The 18,285-nt window shown below is 41.5% G+C and overlaps 1 protein-coding gene across 1 annotated transcript in view; it reads right to left on the reverse strand.

Annotated features, from left to right (window-relative positions):
• SLC7A6 (solute carrier family 7 member 6) overlaps nucleotides 1-18,285 on the reverse strand; it is an 82,510-nt gene that overhangs the window by 48,022 nt on the left and 16,203 nt on the right. The window contains exons 2-3 of the mRNA XM_040329113.1: nucleotides 7,093-7,629; nucleotides 440-565 (exon numbers count right to left, since the gene is read on the reverse strand). Coding sequence (XP_040185047.1) covers nucleotides 440-565; nucleotides 7,093-7,600 — 634 coding nt within the window. The 5' untranslated portion in view covers nucleotides 7,601-7,629. The remainder of the gene's footprint in view (nucleotides 1-439; nucleotides 566-7,092; nucleotides 7,630-18,285) is intronic.

Genomic DNA, 18,285 nt, shown 5'->3' on the forward strand with positions numbered 1-18,285 from the left:
GGACACATCGGACAATTTTGACACATTTTTGTGACAATTGTCATTTTTACAGCAAAAAAATGCTATAAAAATGCATTTACTGTGAAAATGAAAATTGCAGTTTGGGAGTTAACCACTAGGGGGCGCTGAAGGGGTTAAGTGTGACCTCATATGTGTTTCCAACTGTAGGGGGGCGGGGCTCGACGTGTGACATCATTGATCGTGTTTCCCTATATCAGGGAACACACGATCAATGATGGCGCCACAGTGAAGAACGGGGAAGCTGTGTTTACACACAGCTCTCCTCGTTCTTCAGCTCTGGGGACCGATCGCGGGACTCCAGCGGCGATCGGGTCCGCGGAGCTTCAGACCGGGTTGCGGGCGCGCGCCCGCGACCCACGGCTGGGCACTTAAAGAGGACGTACAGGTACAGTGACAAAACCAAGATGTGAACTCTTACCTTGGCACAATTTAACAATGCCCGTTATGATGATTGCAATCAACGCAATGACTTTGGCGTAAGTGAAGAGATCTTGCACCCGTGTCCCCCATTTCACATATGCGCAGTTTATAAAAGTGATGAGACCTGTAGGTGAGAAGTCACAAAGAAAACAAATCATCAGTTTACCTGATCAGCAGAAAAAGATTTATCATTGCACAAGACATACGATGAGCTGTCAGCACAGAATATTTAAACCAGAAGTGTCGGATGACCTGGTCGGAGTATGTGTTTATGTCTGCGATATATATAGATGAAACATACCATTACTCCCTGACAGACGGTGTGCATGATAGAACATGGATGGAAACTCATTGTACAGCCCTTGAGCAATGAACACGTCGGCATTCTGCTTCTGCTCTTTCCCAATGGCCCTTCTGCTGGTTCATTTCAAAAAGAAATCCGGTCATACAAAAAAGGGAACCAAAGCTACATTCACATGGCTGAGATGTGTTCCCACCACTGACAGACATGACACTTATCAATGAAGCACACCAAGGTTTATCTGTATTGAAACAAATGTGTTGTGTCCTAGCATGGTGGTCAGAGTGTATTCAACAGAAATCAGCACTGCTATGGACTGGTTGGTGTAGACGGACTTGTGTACGTTTACACTCGCCAACGTCCATCCCGATCCCGCCTGCTAAATACAAAAAAAAAACAACAAACACACAACATGCACACACAAAACAACGTTTACACCCGGCCGCCCAAAGAGCTATCTATCTCTACATCTATCTATTAGGGCCGAAACAACGAATCGACAACTAATCGATTATGAAATTAATCGATTATCGTTTTCATAATTGATAAATCGGCCAGCAACATAATGGGGGTTAAAAAAAAAAAAAAAAGGAGCCCTTTATAGTTCGAAAAAAATCACTACTGTTATTATATGAATACGAAAAATCTTTGTACATTCGCTGAAAGAACGTGGTTTGAAATTTTCACTTGCTTTTAACATTCAGTTTTAAAATGAATATAATTTCTGAACAAAAACCACATACGCAGTCTGAAAATTCCTTTGACCAAGAAGTTTTCTATTATTTCTAAACTTTCCCGTCACTGTGGTTGAAAACGAATGTTGATTTGACCCCACTGACGATTAGAAAATCAAAACGAAAGTTCTTAAAATTATTAATTTTTTTTTTTTTTTTGAAGGAAGACGTAAATAATATATTACAGTTCTGTTTAAAAAACAGTCTAACTTTTTTTTTCTTCAAATAAAATAATTTGATCCGAGTCGGAGCCTGATATTTACCAGATTCGCCCTCTAATAGTAATACAGTATAGCTAATCTGTCAGTTATTCTCAGAGTGGATTAGAGATTTTTCTCCTTAACCATAAAGTTGGTTATTTATATTTACCACTGCATAGAGATATTTAAGAATACATTGTGTCTTTTTTAAACTTTACATATTAACTAAAATTATACACCACACTTTAAAGTTATTAACCGATCAAAACAATAAAATCGGCCAACCAATCGATTATGAAAATAATCGTTAGTTGCAGCCCTAAAATATATATATATATTTATTACACACACAAAAAAAATAACTTTTGTTTTTAATAATAATAATAATAATAATAATAATAATAATAATAATAATACTGCCATCAACCACTTAAATGCTACAAATCCAATCTGTTTGGACGAGTACTGTTCTTGTTTTTTTCCTCTCTAAGTGCCCATTCACACCTAGGCGTATATACGCCTGTAACGTGACACCGCAGCAGCCCCTGATACACTGGAGGGGTGAGTTTACATCAGGGCTCGACAAATCCCGGGTGCCAGGTCGCCATGGCGACTAGAAATAGGGTCCTGGCGACTTGGCTTGGAAGGGGGGGCAAAAAAAAAAAAAAAAATTTTTTTTTTTTTTTTTTTTTGTGTGAGCTGGCTCCATCTGGTGGTGAGCCGTTGGTATTACAAGTTATTACCACCAGATGTGTAAGCTGGCGCCATCGGGTGGTGAGCCGTTGGTATTACAAGTTAAGCATTACAAGTTAAACAGCAATTCTAATGTAATTTTTCACTATTTTCACTGCCATCTTCTTCCCTCTAATTAGAACCCCCAAACATTATATATATTTTTTATCCCAACACCCTAGAGAATAAAATGGCGATCGTTGCAATACTTTCTGTCACGCCGTATTTGCGCAGCGGTCTTGCAAACGCACTTTTTTTTTGGGAAAAAATTACACTTTTTTTAATTAAAAAATAAGACAACAGTAAAGTTATCCCCATTTTTTTTAATATTATGAAAGATAATGTTACGCCGAGTAAATTGATATCCAACATGTCACGCTTCAAAATTACGTGCGCTCGTGGAATGGCGTCAAACTTTTACCCTTTAAAATCTTCATAGGCAACGTTTAAAAAATTCTACAGGTTGCATGTTTTGAGTTACAGAGGAGGTCTAGGGCTAGAATTATTGCTCTCGCTCTACCAATCGCGGCGACACCTCACATGTGTGGTTTGAACACCATTTACATATGCGGTCGCTGCTCACGTACGTGTTCGCTTCTGTGCACAAGCTCGTTGGGACTGGTACGTTTTCTGGCTCCTAACTTTTTTAGCTGGCTCCTAGATTCCAAGCAAATTTGTCAACCCCTGGTTTACATTGTCGGCTATGGAGATGGTTCACATCTCCACGCCGAAACGCCTGAAGCCCAAAACAAATCCCTGACCTTTTTTTCAGGCGGCTTTCGGCGTTCGGCCATAGCTGACAATGTTGTCACCCCTCCTGAGTATGTTAACGCGGCGTATTTTACCGCGCTTTGTCGCAGCAAATCGCGGGACAAAACGCTGCAATTTGTCGCGGCAAAATACGCAGCGGTAACATACGTCTAGGTGTGAATGCAGCCTTAGACAATCCAGTAGGGAGATTTTGCAGCAATCGTTTGCCTCCCCATCTCCAGGCCAAAAATAAAAGCCAATGAGAAAAAGGTTAGTGTTCAGTAAAACCATTTGTGGTTATAATATGAGCTTTTATTAAATGTTCCTGGGTGGATTTGTAATTACCTCTTTATATCATATGGCGGATTTAAAGTGTTACTAAACCCACAATATCTGTCTATATATGCAGTAAAGAATGCTTGTTATACTCCCTGTGGAACCTAAGGGGTTGATCCTATACATTGTGTAAAACCGGTTTGTTCCTGTCTTCTCTGATCCTCCCCTTATTCCACAGTCCCCAATCCATCTGCTGATAGTACAGAGCCTTGGCGGCACTCTGCACATGCTCAGTTTGGTGTGTATTGCTAGAGTTGTTTTTTTCTCGGGAGGTTGCATGTGATCAGCACAGGGCCAATCAGCACTGTCCAGACAGAGGGTCAGGGGTCCTGCAGACTCCTAGGACAATCATGGGAGAATGAAAACTCCTCCTACAAGCTTTAACCAGACACTGATAGTCACAAGACTGCTATATACTGCTGATGAGAAACTGTATTTAGCAGTTTATATTTACTAAAATAATTGCATTTCCATGTTCTGTGTACTGTGGGAGACCAGATATAGTGAATGCAGGGTCCTGGGTTTAGTAACACTTTAAAGACATGGCACCCAATTATGGCATAAAGTAAATTCTAAGAATCAGTAAACTCTCAAATATTTCTGGCTGCAAGCACCCAACAAAACTTGGGCTCCCCTCTTTTTTTTTTTTTTTAGCTGCTCATTAGCATGAGCCACAGAATAAATAAAGGAAATGGCTACATACACAAACATACGTAATGAATATAAATAAAATACAGTGTGCTGTAACTTAAAAAAAAGTGAATCGTTAAAGGTTTTTTTTTCCCCTAAAATAGCTTCCTTTACCTTAGTGCAGTCCTCCTTCACTTACCTCATCCTTCTATTTTGCTTTTAAATGTCCTTATTTCTTCTGAGAAATCCTCACTTCCTGTTCTTCTGTCTGTAACTCCACACAGTAATGCGAGGCTTTCTCCCTGGTGTGGAGTGTCGTGCTCGCCCCCTTCCTTGGACTACAGGAGAGTCAGGACGCCCACTAACACACAGCTCTGTTCTTTCTGCAACGTAGAGAGCATCCTGACTCTCCTGTAGTCCAAGGGAGGAGGCGAGCACGACACTCCACACCAGGGAGAAAGCCTTGCATTACTGTGTGGAGTTACAGACAGAAAAACAGGAAGTGAGGATTTCTCAGAAGAAATAAGGACATTTAAAAGCAAAATGGAAGGATGAGGTAAGTGAAGGAGGACTGCACTAAGGTAAAGGAAGCTATTTAGGGAAAAAAAAAAATTGTACCTTTACAACCCCTTTAAAGAAAGGACTTGCTCAATAAGTCCAATAATTATATATACAGTCCAATATTAGTGCTCTTAACATATATCAACTTACAGTGTAACAAAGGCCATTCACACGGTGCCTTTACAAAGGAGCTTTCCCCTTGCCATCACCTCCACACCGCATTTACCAGAGAGTTGTCTTTTTCTGCAATACATGGGTCAAAATGCGCCTGTGACACCCCAAATGAGGGTATGAACACCCCTCCACATGATACTCCTTGATCTTTAAATCAACTAAAACCAGTCCCCCCCCAGGAAAGAATTGTTGGTGCTCAAATGGAAAGGAAGGCTCTCATAGTGAAAAACTGCTTTTATAAAAATAAAATCTAAAAGCCATTGCACTTACATTTATGGTATACAAGATCACTAAACAATCAGGAAACGCTGCTCTACCTAGACCCGACATGCACTCCAAAACACAGGTTCTGAACTCAACCAGAAGTCCCGCCCAACGCGTTTCATCATCAAAATGCACCGTCTTCTGGAGCAGATACTTTTGGTGAACTCTGTCCTTTATATATACACCGAAATATATCCTCCATCTTGCTACTCTTTCATGTGTATACTCCCATCATCCATGGTGAACTATATAAACATGTGGGGCTATTTATGAAAGGCAAATCCACTTTGCACTACAAGTGCAAACTATAAGAGCAAAGTGCACTTGAAATTGCACAGACAGTGCACTTGGAAGTGCAGTCGCTGTAGGGGTTGATCTAAAATGAGGGGAAGCTCTGCTGATTTTATCATCAATCACGTGCAAGCTAAAATCCTGTTTTTTATTTTCCTTGCATGTCCCCCTCGGATCTACAACGACTGCACTTCCAAGTCCACTTTGCACTTGTAGTTTGCACTTGTAGTACAGAGTGGATTTGCCTTTAGTAAATAACCTCCATTGAGTCATATAGAGCCCATTTACAGCATGTGAAATATGAATTATACCATCTAAATATCTGACTACATCTGTTTGGGTGGCACTACTATGCCAACTCCCTTAAAGCGGGAGTTCACCCAATTCAGGTTTTTTTTCTATTTTCCCCTTAGATTCCTGCTCGTTTTGTCTAGGGGAATCGGCTATTTGTTGTAAAATATGAGCTGTACTTACCGTTTTCGAGATGCATCTTCTCCGTCGCTTCCGGGTATGGGTCTTCGGGAGCGGGCGTTCCTTCTTGATTGACAGTCTTCCGAGAGGCTTCCGACGGTCGCATCCATCGCGTCACTAGTAGCCGAAAGAACCCGAACGTCGGTGCGGCTCTATACTGCGCCTGCGCACCGACGTTCGGCTTCTTTCGGAAAATCGTGACGCGATGGATGCGACCGTCGGAAGCCTCTCGGAAGACTGTCAATCAAGAAGGAACGCCCAGTCCCGCAGCCCATACCCGGAAGCGGCGGAGAAGATGCATCTCGTAAACGGGTAAGTACTGCACATATTTTACTACAAATAGCCGATTCCCCTAGACAAAACGAGCATGAAGCTAAGGGGAAAATGTGTAAGCTATGGGTGAACCTCCGCTTTAAATAAATATGAACACAATGCAAATCTTCAACAGTGCCACCTAGTGCATTAAACTAAAATTACAAATGTGTAGGAATAAATGCTGTCTATTATTTAGTTTAAGCACTTGGTATTGATTTTTTACTATAAGAGCCTTTCTAAAACCAACCAACGTTTTTTACCGCCCATATGAACGAGCCCTTAAAAGAATTGTAAAGGAATTTTTTTTTTTGCTGAAATGACTGATTGTTTACAGGGTATAGAGACATAATAGTTAACTGATTCCTTTTAAAAAAAGATTAACAATAGATAAAAATCAATCATATAATGTGCCTGCAGTTTCTAGTTTAGTTTTTGCATGTTGTTTACTGCTTCTGTGATGTACAGAGCCACAGAGCCAATACGGGGCAGTGATGGTTTGGAAAACGAAACTGATTACTGTGTGTGTGTGTCTAAAACCCCACAACATCAATCACACCTCCTTTATTAGTGACCACAGAGAGAAAGCTCCCAGTACTGTGGTCATCAGGAAACAGACAACCAGGAAGTGTGGAGATCAGAGAAGAATTACAGCAACTTGAGAGCAAAAACGAACAATGAGGACATGAAAACAGCACTGCATTAAGGTAAAGGAAGCTATTAAGATAAAAAAAAAAAAAAAATCCTTTACACACCCTTTAAAGTTAAAAATGTTGTAATATGACAATAAAACAAAGCACACAGACACACAAAAAAGGGGAGGAAGCTGTACATAGGCAAGCAGCAATAAAACAAAGCACACCACATAAGAAAAAAATACAAATAAAATACGTACATACGCAAGCAGCAGCAATGAGACGGGAGGCCACGTAGGGAGGTTCACAGGTAGGGAAGACGGGCTGTACCAGGTAGTTGGCAAAAGTGATGGCAATAACTGCCTGGCTAGTGGGTTCTATGATGAGCAGAGAAGTCCACAGTCTGATGAAGGCCACAAATCCACCAAAAGCCTCCAGGATATATGCATAGCTTGCTCCTGACTTTACAATTGTGGTACCAAGTTCTGCATAGCACAGAGCTCCAATCACTGAGAAAATACCACCAACAGTCCAGAGGACCAAGGATAACCCATAAGAGGCAGAATAAATGAGCACTCCCTTAGGAGACACAAAAATCCCTGAGCCAATCATATTGCCCACAATAAGACAGACCCCGTTGAGTAGTGAGATCTCTTTCTTGAGTTGCATGGTATCCCGAGGACTGTCCGAGCCCATGCTGGATTTATTAGTAGCCTCTTCAGGGCTAGAGGAAGTAAGCAGCACCGCCTGGCCTTCCGTCTCTTCCATGATGAAAGTCCAAAGTGTCTGAAGTCAATCTGAAGGAGAGAGAAAACAAAGCCATGGATTAAACAAGGATTTACTTTTAAATACATGTGCAAAATTAAAATGGGTAAAGTATTTTATTTTTTTAGTGCTTTTATTTGTAAATTATTAATACTTGTTTGCAGTAGCCACAGTTAGGCCTCATGCACACATTTTTGCAGCTGCCGTTTTTGGCTTCAGGTGTTTGTTTCTGCAGCCAGTAAACTCCCCAGCATGTTATCCTAAGTGTCCTTGTACACATATAGCTATATTTAAAAAGAGTTAAGCCGGCGTATCAGTAGATACGCCGTCGTAACTCTGAATCTGCGCCGTCGTATCTTTAAGTGTATTCTCAAAATCAGATACACTTAAATCTAGCAATGATACGACGGCCTGCGCCGTCGTATCTTAGCTGTCTATTTAGGCCGGCCGCTAGGGGCGTGAACGCTGATTTACGCCTAGAATGCGTAAATCAGCGAGATACACCTATTCACAAAAGTACGCTTGCCCGTCGCAGTAAAGCTACGCCATTTACGTAAGGCGTTTTGAGGCGTAAAGTTATTCCACCAAAAAGCTGGCCTAGTCAATGTTAAGTATGGACGTCGGTCCTGCGTCGAATTTTGAAAATTTTAGGTCGTTTGCGTAAGTCATCCGTGAACTGGGCTGGACGTAATTTACGTTCACGTCGAAACCAATAAGTCCTTGCGGCGTAATTTGGAGCATGCGCACTGGGATACGTCCACGGACGGCGCATGCGCCATTCGTTCAAAACGTCATTTACGTGGGGTCATGGTTTATTTGCATAAAACACGCCCACCTCTTCACAATTTGAATTAGGCGCGCTTATGCCGGCCCATTTACGCTACGCCGCCGTAACTTATGAGGCAAGTGCTTTGTGAATACAGCACTTGCCTCTCTGCCTTACAGCGGCGTAGCGTATATGCAATACGCTACGCCTGCACAAAGTTAATCCAGTCTTTTTCTGAATCTGGCTAATAGGCTGTTATCAGCGTTTTTTGGCAGGGGCGTCTTCTGGATGGGTTTTAGGAGTTTTTCAGCTGTAAAAACGCTCTAACTCTGATAAAACGTGGCTATTCAGCATTTTTAAACCATAAGCTTTTGTGGGAGAAGTTTTGCAAAAAAATAAAAAAAAAGGGGGGACGAGGGCTAAAAAAACGCAACAGCTTAAAAAAAAAAAAATAAAAAAAAAAAAAAAAAAACACACCACACAGGAAACCTCATTCTACGGTTACAGCTTTCTACAGCTATCGCTACTGCCATTTTTATAACGTCCAGTGTGTATGAGGCATTAAATACAATTCTGGCATTTGCCGGAAAGAAGGGACTCCTCCGTCATGCATCCGAGTAGAGCTGCACGATTAATCGTCAAGAATCGTTATCGCAATCTTTTTCCCGTTGCGATTCTTGACACAGGGTTTCACGATCTTTGACATGAAAATAATTTCCTCTGTGCACTTTGGTATGCAAAGAATTTCCCCTCTGCTCTCAGCCAAAAGTCAAAGTCTGGGCAGCCTGCCAAGTTTTGAAAACATTCTTTATCAGTGGAAAGTTAAGTCTAAACATTGTATCACATTGACTTTTTTTTTTTAACAGAAGGAATATTTATTCATTCAATCAAGCGATTACAGGCTTATACAGTACAGGCGGTACACATGAGAGCGTCAAGACATTCAAGAACAGTCTTATCGATATATACAAGTTATACAGACTCAAAATTCCTAAATATTCGGTTAGAGGGGTAAGGGAGGGGGAGTCATATTGTGCTCAGTACATTAAAATGTCAAGTAGGGGGGAGGACAACATTGACTTTTACATCAAAGGAATAAACTTCTGTATGTAAATTAGGAATGTTTAACCACTTAAACACCAAACCTTTTTCACACAGCTCTTTTAAAGTTTTTTTGCGAGAAAATTACTTAGAACCCCCAAACATTATATAATTTTTTAGTAGAGACCCTAGAGAATAAAATGGCGGTTGTTGCAATATTTTATGTTGCACTGTATTTGCGCAGCAGTCTTTTTAAATGCAATTTTTTTTGGAAAAAATTACTTTAATGAATTCCAAAAAAAAAACAAAAAAACTAGCCAGTAAAGTTAGCCTATTTTTTTTTTTTTTTATAAATGTAAAAGATTTTACGCCGTGAGAATCGTGATCTTCATTCCAAGAAAAAAAAAATTGCGATTCTCATTTTGGCCAGAATCGTGCAGCTCAACATCCGAGTTATATCATCCCAGGTGGATAATTAAGATGGCCAAAGATCCCCAACTCAAAAGAAGCCAGCGAGAAGATGTTGGTGCCATTGATGGAGCTTCTGGACTTGACATTGCTTAGGGGGAGACAAGTACCGTTCCTCTTTACTTACATAAATGCTGCGATTTCCAAGCAACTGATTAAAAGCAGCACACGACATTCCTTATCCCAACTAACTGTGTTAAAAATTAACTCGATTTTACGACGCTGCTGATGTTTTTTGGTACACTCTAAGGAATGTAATGTGTAAAAATTCCAGGAGGTCTGCAGATTCTGAGATTATCTAATCACTATGCCCGACACCCACAATTATTTGACAGGTTAAAGCGGAGTTCCAGCCACAATTTCACTTTTTAAATATAAATACCCCTGTAATACACAAGCTTAATGTATTCTAGTAAAGTTAGTCTGTAAACTAAGGTCCGTTTTGTTAGGTTGTTACAGCATTTAGACACTTTATAAAATAGAAATTGACTGGGGCCATCTTAAGTGTGGGCATCATGAAGCCAGACTGTATGACTTCCTGGATTTCAGCCTTGCAGATCTCGCACATGCTCAGTGCTGCACAAGCAGTGTCAGATCAGGTTTCAGCACCTGTGCTGTCCAAGTCACATGATTCTTTGAGACTGGGGAGTGCACAGACTCCTGGAAAGTTACACCCACTACATTCCCAGGTGTCTGTGCGGTGCATTAAGCACCTAGGTGCAGGAAGTGGGAAGATTAACTATTCTGCCTAGCAACAACTCTTTGAAGGCATCTAAAAAAAAAATCTTCTTTTTTTCGTAAAGGACTAATGACATTTTTTTAAAACTACTGATGTAATGTTATATTTATGGGTGGAACTCCACTTTAAGTTGCTTAGATCACACATCTTCACTATTCAAATATGAGATCCTATGAAAGAAGCTTCAGACCATCTCTGCGTGTTCCAAGAAGTAATTGCAGCCATACACTCGCTGTGTCTCCATTTGTGTGACCCCAATTCTCGTGTCTTGTATTGCTGCGTACTGTTTGCTTTGTTACACAATTGCATGTATGCTTCAAATAAAATGCATGCTCAGTACCAATCCCCCCCCCCCCCAAATTGTAATAAAGTGGAGCTCCGCTTATCTGCCTCCCCCCTCCACTGCCACATTTGGGGGGGAAGCGGGTACCCCGTTTTGAGAGGCACCCACTTCCGTCACAGGAATCGAGCCGGAGGTTCAGCCCCCTCCTTCACAGAGCGCAGCACGATTCGCGCAAGCAAAGTAGGAAACTGGCTGTGACGCCGCAAGGATTCACTGGCGTTTTCCCTTAGCCAATCAGTGCTGGATGCCTGAACAGGCAAGTGCCCTAATAGTAAAAGTCAGCAGCTACAGAATTTGTGGAGGGGGCGCAACTCCTCTTTAAACTTTGTAGAAACGGCCAGGTCGAGGGTGGAGGCACCAGGGAGTTTATAGCAGAGCTCCACCCTCAAAAAGTTTTTTTCATTTTAAAGTCACCAGCTACAAATGCTGTACTTAAAGCGGTGGTTCACCCTCCATAGCAAAATTTTAGCATAAAATGAGGCATAGTAGCGCGAGCTACAGTATGCCGGTCTTGATTTTTTTAGCGCGGTACTCACAGTGCAATCCTGTATAGAAGATTCCGACTCCCCGCGGGGAATGGGCGTTCCTATCCAGACGGAGGATGATTGACGGCCGGCTCTGGCACGTCACGCTCCCCGAAGACTACCGGAGTAGGTCTCGGCTCTTCACGGCGCCTGCGCACAGACTATGCGCAGGCGCCGTGAAGAGCCAAGCCTATTTCGGCTATTTCCGGAGAAGCGTGACGTGCCAGAGCCGGCCGTCAATCATCCTCCGTCTGGATAGGAACACCCATTCCCCGCGGGGAGTCGGTATCTTCAATGTAGGATTGCACTGTGAGTACCGCGCTAAAAAAAATCAAGGCAGGCATACTGTAGCTCGCGCTACTATGCCTAATTGTATGCTAGAAGAAAAAAAAATTTTTTTGTTTATAGGGTGAACCCCCGCTTTAACTGTCCAGGGAGCCCGCGATGTCGCTCCCACCCCGAGGCTGATTCATCCATCGGCTTGGGTGCAGGCGCCACCATTGCAACTAAGGGAGCCTTCGGGCTTCAAAGCCGGTTTCCTACTGCGCATGCGCGAATCACACATCGCTTTCTGAATGGCCCCGTTGTCTTCTGGGACACACACAGGAGGCAGCAGAGGTGGGGGGGGGATGGGGGTGAGGCAGAAGAGGAAATTGCGTACCTTTCCACGGGACAGGAGTGCACCTTTGCACTTCATAAAAAGGTAAGAGAAAAAAAGAAAAAGAAAATAAATGTACCGTATTTGCCGGCATATAAAGACGACCCCCTAATTTTCCAGCTAAAATGTTGGTTTTGGGATATACTCACCGTATAAGAATACCCCCTTCATACTAGTCTGTCTGGAAGCTGAGGGGTAGCCAGAACAACCGCTGACATAAAACAGGCTTTTTTCAGATCTCACTGTGCCATTACATGCCCCACCGTGCCATTGCCTGCCTCACCGTGCCATTAGGAACATGCCTCACTGTGCCATTAGGAACATGCCTCACTGTGCCATTCCATTCCCTGCCTCGATGATCTCCCTACCTCTCCTGTATGCACAGTATGTCAGACGGCGGCCATTTATGATTCAAAAGCCACGCCTCTTCCTCAGGCTGTTCCGTGATAGGCGGAACACTCATTTTCCCAGCAGAGCCTCTGTTCAGTGTTCCGCCTATCACGGATGTCCTCTCGCCCGAGGGTGACGATGAGAAGGCATTCGTGATAGGCGGAACACTGGACAGAGGCTCTGCTGGGAAAATGAGTGTTCCGCCTATCACGGAACAGCCTGGAGGAGGAGGCGCGGCTTTTGAATCATGGATGGCCACCGTCTGACCACAGGTACCTGCATCTCCGATCTCGGTAAAGAGCCTCCGGCGGAGGCTCTTTACCACGTGATCAGCCGTGTCCAACCACAGCTGATCACGATGTAAACAGGAAGAGCCGTTGATCGGCTCTTCCTCACTCGCGTCTGACAGACACGAGTAGAGGAGAGGCGATCGGCGGCTCACCTGACAGGGGGGGTTCGCGCTGATTGTTTATAAGCGCAGCCCTCCCTCGGATGCCCACACTGGACCACCAGGTTGCCAAATGGAGCAAAAAAAAAAAAAAACAAACCTAGTCGATGCCAATCCGTGACAACAAGGGCACTGACTAATGATGCCCAGCAATGCCATCAGTGCCACCCAGTGTCCATCAATCAGTGCCACCTATGAGTGCCCATAATTGAAGAAGAAAACTTACTTATTAACAAAAATAATAAAAACTTAATTGTTTCCATAAATGTCCTTTTTTTTAGTTGTTGCGCAAAAAATAAAAAATACCACCAAAAGAAAGCTCTATTTGTGGAAACAAAATGATAAAAATTTAATTTGGGTACAGTGTAGCATGACCGCGCAATTGTCATTCAAATTGCGACAGTGCTGAAAGCTGAAAATTGGCTTGGGCAGGAAGGTGCGTAAGTGCCTAGTATGGAAGTGGATACATACATTTTTTTTTTTTATAATAATATTATTATTATAGTTTTATTTTTTTCAAAATTGTCTATAGCACAAAAAAAAAAAAAGAAGGAGAAGAAGGACTGCAAAGGTGATCAAATACCACCAAAAGAAAGCTCTATTTGTGGGAAAAAGGGACATCAATTTTATTTGATTCTAGTTGTCACACGACCACACAACTGTCAGTTAAAGCAACGCAGTGTCGTTTAAAAAAAAATAAAAAAATGGCCTGGTCGTGGGGGGCGGTAAACCTTCTGGGGCTGAAGTGGTTAAATATAAACCATTGCAATAGTGGGAGGAGGCAGCAATTAGTGTAAAAGTTGCAAAATAAAAAACTTATTTTCTACAAATACCATTTTAAAGATATGTCCTTTGAATTTTGTTTCGACTATCCCCCTGTCCGCTGGTTGTAATGTAAATCCATAAGACAGAATCACAGCATTATGCGAATGCCTTTCCCTAGCATTGCATGCAACACAGTGATGAGAGAAGTCACAACATGCCACTATATGTGAATTTTACCCCCCCTATGTGGTAGAACGCGGTGACAGCCGCAGTCTCCGCCACACATTCTTCTTCCAGCCCTTATGTAAAGTGATCACGTCACCAAGAATGAATCTCTCTAAGTAGGGCAGCCAGGAACCACATTACAAAGTCATACAATGACACAGAATGTTTACACACTGGTAATATACATAGCTGCTCTGCAGGAGTATTAGGCCCGATTCGCACCTATGCAGTTTTAGTGCTTTTTGCAGATTTGCACTACAGACTGTGTTCCATAAGAAACCATGGTAAATGGACTGCAGTGCAAATCTGCAAAATGCAAAAAGCACTAAAACTGCATAGGTGTGAATCCAGCCTAAGGCTGGATTCACACCTATGCAGTTTTATAGCTGGATTCAGAAAGATTTACGCGGGCCAACGTAACTCTGAATCTGCGCCGTCGTAAGTTTAAGTGTATTCTCAAACTGAGATACACTTAAACCTAGCTAAGATACGACTGCCTGCGCCGTCGTATCTTAGGGTGCAATATTTCGGCTGGCCGCTAGGTGGAGCTTCCGTTGAGTTCGGCGTAGAATATGTAAATCCCTAAATGCGCCGATTCACGAACATACGTGCGCCCGTCGCAGTAAACATATGCCGTTTACGTAAGGCGTTTTCCGGCGTAAAGTTATTCCATCATATAGCTGGCCTAGTCAATGTTAAGTATGGACGTCGTTCTCTAATACATCCTTGCGGCGTACTTTGGAGCAATGCAAACTGGGATATGTACACAGACGGCGCATGCCGTCAATCACGTCGGGTCACGAGTAATTTACATAAAACACGCCCCCTATCCTCATTTGAATTAGGCGCGCTTACGTTGGCCACATTTACGCTACGCCACCGTAAGTTAGGAGGCAAGCACTTTGTGAATACAGTACTTGCCTCTCTGACTTAAGGCGGCGTAGCGTAAATACGATATGCTACGCCGCCTTAAAGATGCGGCGCCCTACTTGAATCTGGCCATTAGTGCTTTTTGCATTTTGCACTACAGTCCATTTCACATTGTTTCCTATGGAACACGTTCTGTAGTGCAAATCTGCAAAAAGCACTAAAAATGCATAGGTGTGAATCAGGCCTTAGGCTGCATTCACACCTGAGCGTTTTGGAAGCCTGAAGCTATAAAACGCTAGAGGGGGAAAAAATAAATTATTCTCTATGGAGATGGTTCACATCTCCACTCCAAAACGCCTGAACCTCAAAACAAGTTCTGGACCTATTTTTGTCACGCGAATCGGGCGGATTTGGGCGTTTAACGTTTGTATTCCCATAGAAACTAATGGAACCGCTCGATTCAAGCGTCTAGCGCATGGGTCTTCAAACTACGGCCCTCCAGTTGTTCAGGAACTACAATTCCCATCATGCCTAGTCATGTCTGTGAATGTCAGAGTTTTACAATGCCTCATGGGATGTGTAGTTCCGCAACAGCTGGAGGGCCATAGTTTGAGAATCCCTGGTAACGCAACAACAAGCGTTTCTACGGCATTTTGTCGCTTTAATCTGTTCTGTGAAATAGAACATTCACCCAGGAAGAAGATAAAAAAAAAATCTACAAACATAGCAACAAATGATGAAAGGAGATGACCATTTTTTCTATTGGCTAAAATAAAAAACGACAAAGTTCAAAAACGTCGGACGACGCTGTATGCAAATCTGTGAATACGCACGACCGTAAACGATACGCTCAGATGTGAATCCAGCCTTAGATGGACTGTATTGCAAATCTGCAAAAAAGCACTAAAAATGCATAGGTGTGAGAATCGGGCCTTAGGCCTCGCGCACACTGGCCGTTTTTTTAGCTTCAGACATTTTATTCTGCGGTCAAACTCTCCAGCATGTTATCCTATGCACACGTATACGGTTATCAAACGTTTTGGGCTGGGAAATTTTTGGGCTAATAAAAACAAATCTAGTGGGTTCTGAGAGGAGTTTTTCCAGCTGTAAAAACGCTCCAACGTCAAAAAACGCAGATAAACGTGGCACACCAGAGTTTAAAAGGCTTATTGCGATTTTTTTTTTTTTTTACCAAAAAAAGCGCAACAAGCGTTTGATTGGTTTGCGCAAAATTTATAGCGTTTACAAAATAGGGGATAGTTTTATGGCATTTTTATTATTAATTTCTTTTTACTAGTAATGGCGGCGATCAGCGATTTTTTTTTCCATGACTGCGACATTATGGCGGACACATCAGACACTTTTGACACATTTTTGGGACCATTGTCATTTTCACAGCGAAAAGTGCTATAAAAATGCACTGATTACTGTGAAAATGACAATGGCCGTAAAGGGGTTAACCGTGGCCCACGGGAGTGTTTCTTACTGTAGGGGGGCGTGGCTGTAGGTGTGACATCACTGATCGTCGTTCCCTATATCAGGGAACAGACGATCAGTGTCACTGCCACACAGAAGAACGGGGAAGGTGTATAAGAGATTATATATATATATATATATATATATATATATATATATATATATATATATATATATATATATATATATATGGCAATGGACTGTTTTATTTTTTACAATTTTTTTTACAATCATTTTTTATTATTTTCTTTTATCATTTTTTAGAAGCACCATTGGGGGGCTTTGGTGAGATATCAGGGGCCTAAACCAACCCCTGATATCTCACCTTTGAGACAGGGAAAGGGGCAGAGGACAGAGATTCCTGAGTCCCTTTCTCTGCAGCCAAGCAGCAGGGGCAATCTGTGCAGCACACGGAGATTAGGGTGTGCCTGGGCACATCTGGCACACCCTGTGCGCACGCCTTTCTCTGCAGCCAAGCAGCAGGGGCAATCTGTGCAGCACACGGAGATTAGGGTGTGCCTGGGCACATCTGGCACACCCTGTGCGCACGCCTATAATAGACTACTTCAACAAAACATCAAAGCAACGTGAACATCAAGGTGCAATAGATAAATACTTCAGCAAGCATCTAAAGCAAACAGAACGTGAAAGAATATTAAAATTATATACACACACGTGATATCACTCAAATGTGAGAAAGAAAGAAAGAAAAAGAAAGAAAAAAAGAAAGAAAGAAAAAGAAAGAAAAAGAAAGAAAGAAGAAAAAGAAAGAAAAAGAAAGAAAAAGAAAGAAAAAGAAAGAAAAAGAAAGAAAAAGAAAGAAAAAGAAAGAAAAAGAAAGAAAAAGAAAGAAAAAGAAAGAAAAAGAAAGAAAAAGAAAGAAAAAGAAAGAAAAAGAAAGAAAGAAAAAGAAAAAAAGAAAAAGAAAGAAAGAAAAAGAAAAAAAGAAAAAGAAAGAAAGAAAAAGAAAAAGAAAGAAAAAGAAAGAAAAAGAAAGAAAAAGAAAGAAAAAGAAAGAAAAAGAAAGAAAAAGAAAGAAAAAAAAAAAAAAAAAAAGAAAAAAAAAAGAAAAAAAAAAAAAAAAAAAAAAAAAAAAAAAAAAAAAAAAAAAAAAAGAAAAAAAAAAAAAAAAAAAAAAAAAGAAAAAGAAAGAAAGAAAAAGAAAGAAAGAAAAAGAAAGAAAGAAAAAGAAAAAAAAAAAGAAAAAGAAAGAAAGAAGAAAAAAAGAAAAAGAAAGAAAAAGAAAGAAAGAAAGAAAGAAAAAAAGAAAAAGAAAGAAAAAGAAAGAAAAAGAAAGAAAGAAAGAAAAGAAAAAGAAAGAAAAAAAAGAAAAAGAAAAGAAAAAGAAAAAAAAGAAAGGAAAGAAAGGAAAGAAAAGATAGGAAAGGAAGAAAAGAAAGAAAAAGAAAAACAAAGAGACTGTTTTCATCTCAGCAGTGTAAACAAGTCCTTATTTACCATGCAGTCTTTTGTTATCTACAAATGAGGAAGCCCGGGAATATCTAGGACTTCCCTGTATGCTTTCTGAATGATCAACTGAAAAAACAAGGGCCACCTGTCTAGAGACACGCCCAGATAGAGGACACCATCCCCCCTGAGCTTCTAGTGCTGCATTGTCACTTGTCCATTGTTCTGGGATGCCATCTGTCCCAGGATTACAGCGCTCCCAATAATAGGATTGGCAATGCAGAGGAAGTTCTGTGGGACCTCATAAACAGATTCCTACAAAAAAGTTCCTCTGCCAAACGGCCCATTAGGATGGATGTACACTGATGCGGTGCAATAATGTCGGTTTGCCAATATGTTGTGATAAGACAACCCATTAGTTGCAATAAGCCGACATAGGCAAAGGCACCACAATAAAGGTGCATTCACAATGAATAGCAATGCAGCACACCAACATGCACAACATGCTTTACTACAAAGTAACTGTGTGAATCTGGCCTTAGGGTTGGTTCAGTGCGTTTTATTCTGT

This window comes from Rana temporaria, chromosome 11 (genome assembly GCF_905171775.1).
Source record: "Rana temporaria chromosome 11, aRanTem1.1, whole genome shotgun sequence".
Taxonomy (NCBI): domain Eukaryota; kingdom Metazoa; phylum Chordata; class Amphibia; order Anura; family Ranidae; genus Rana; species Rana temporaria.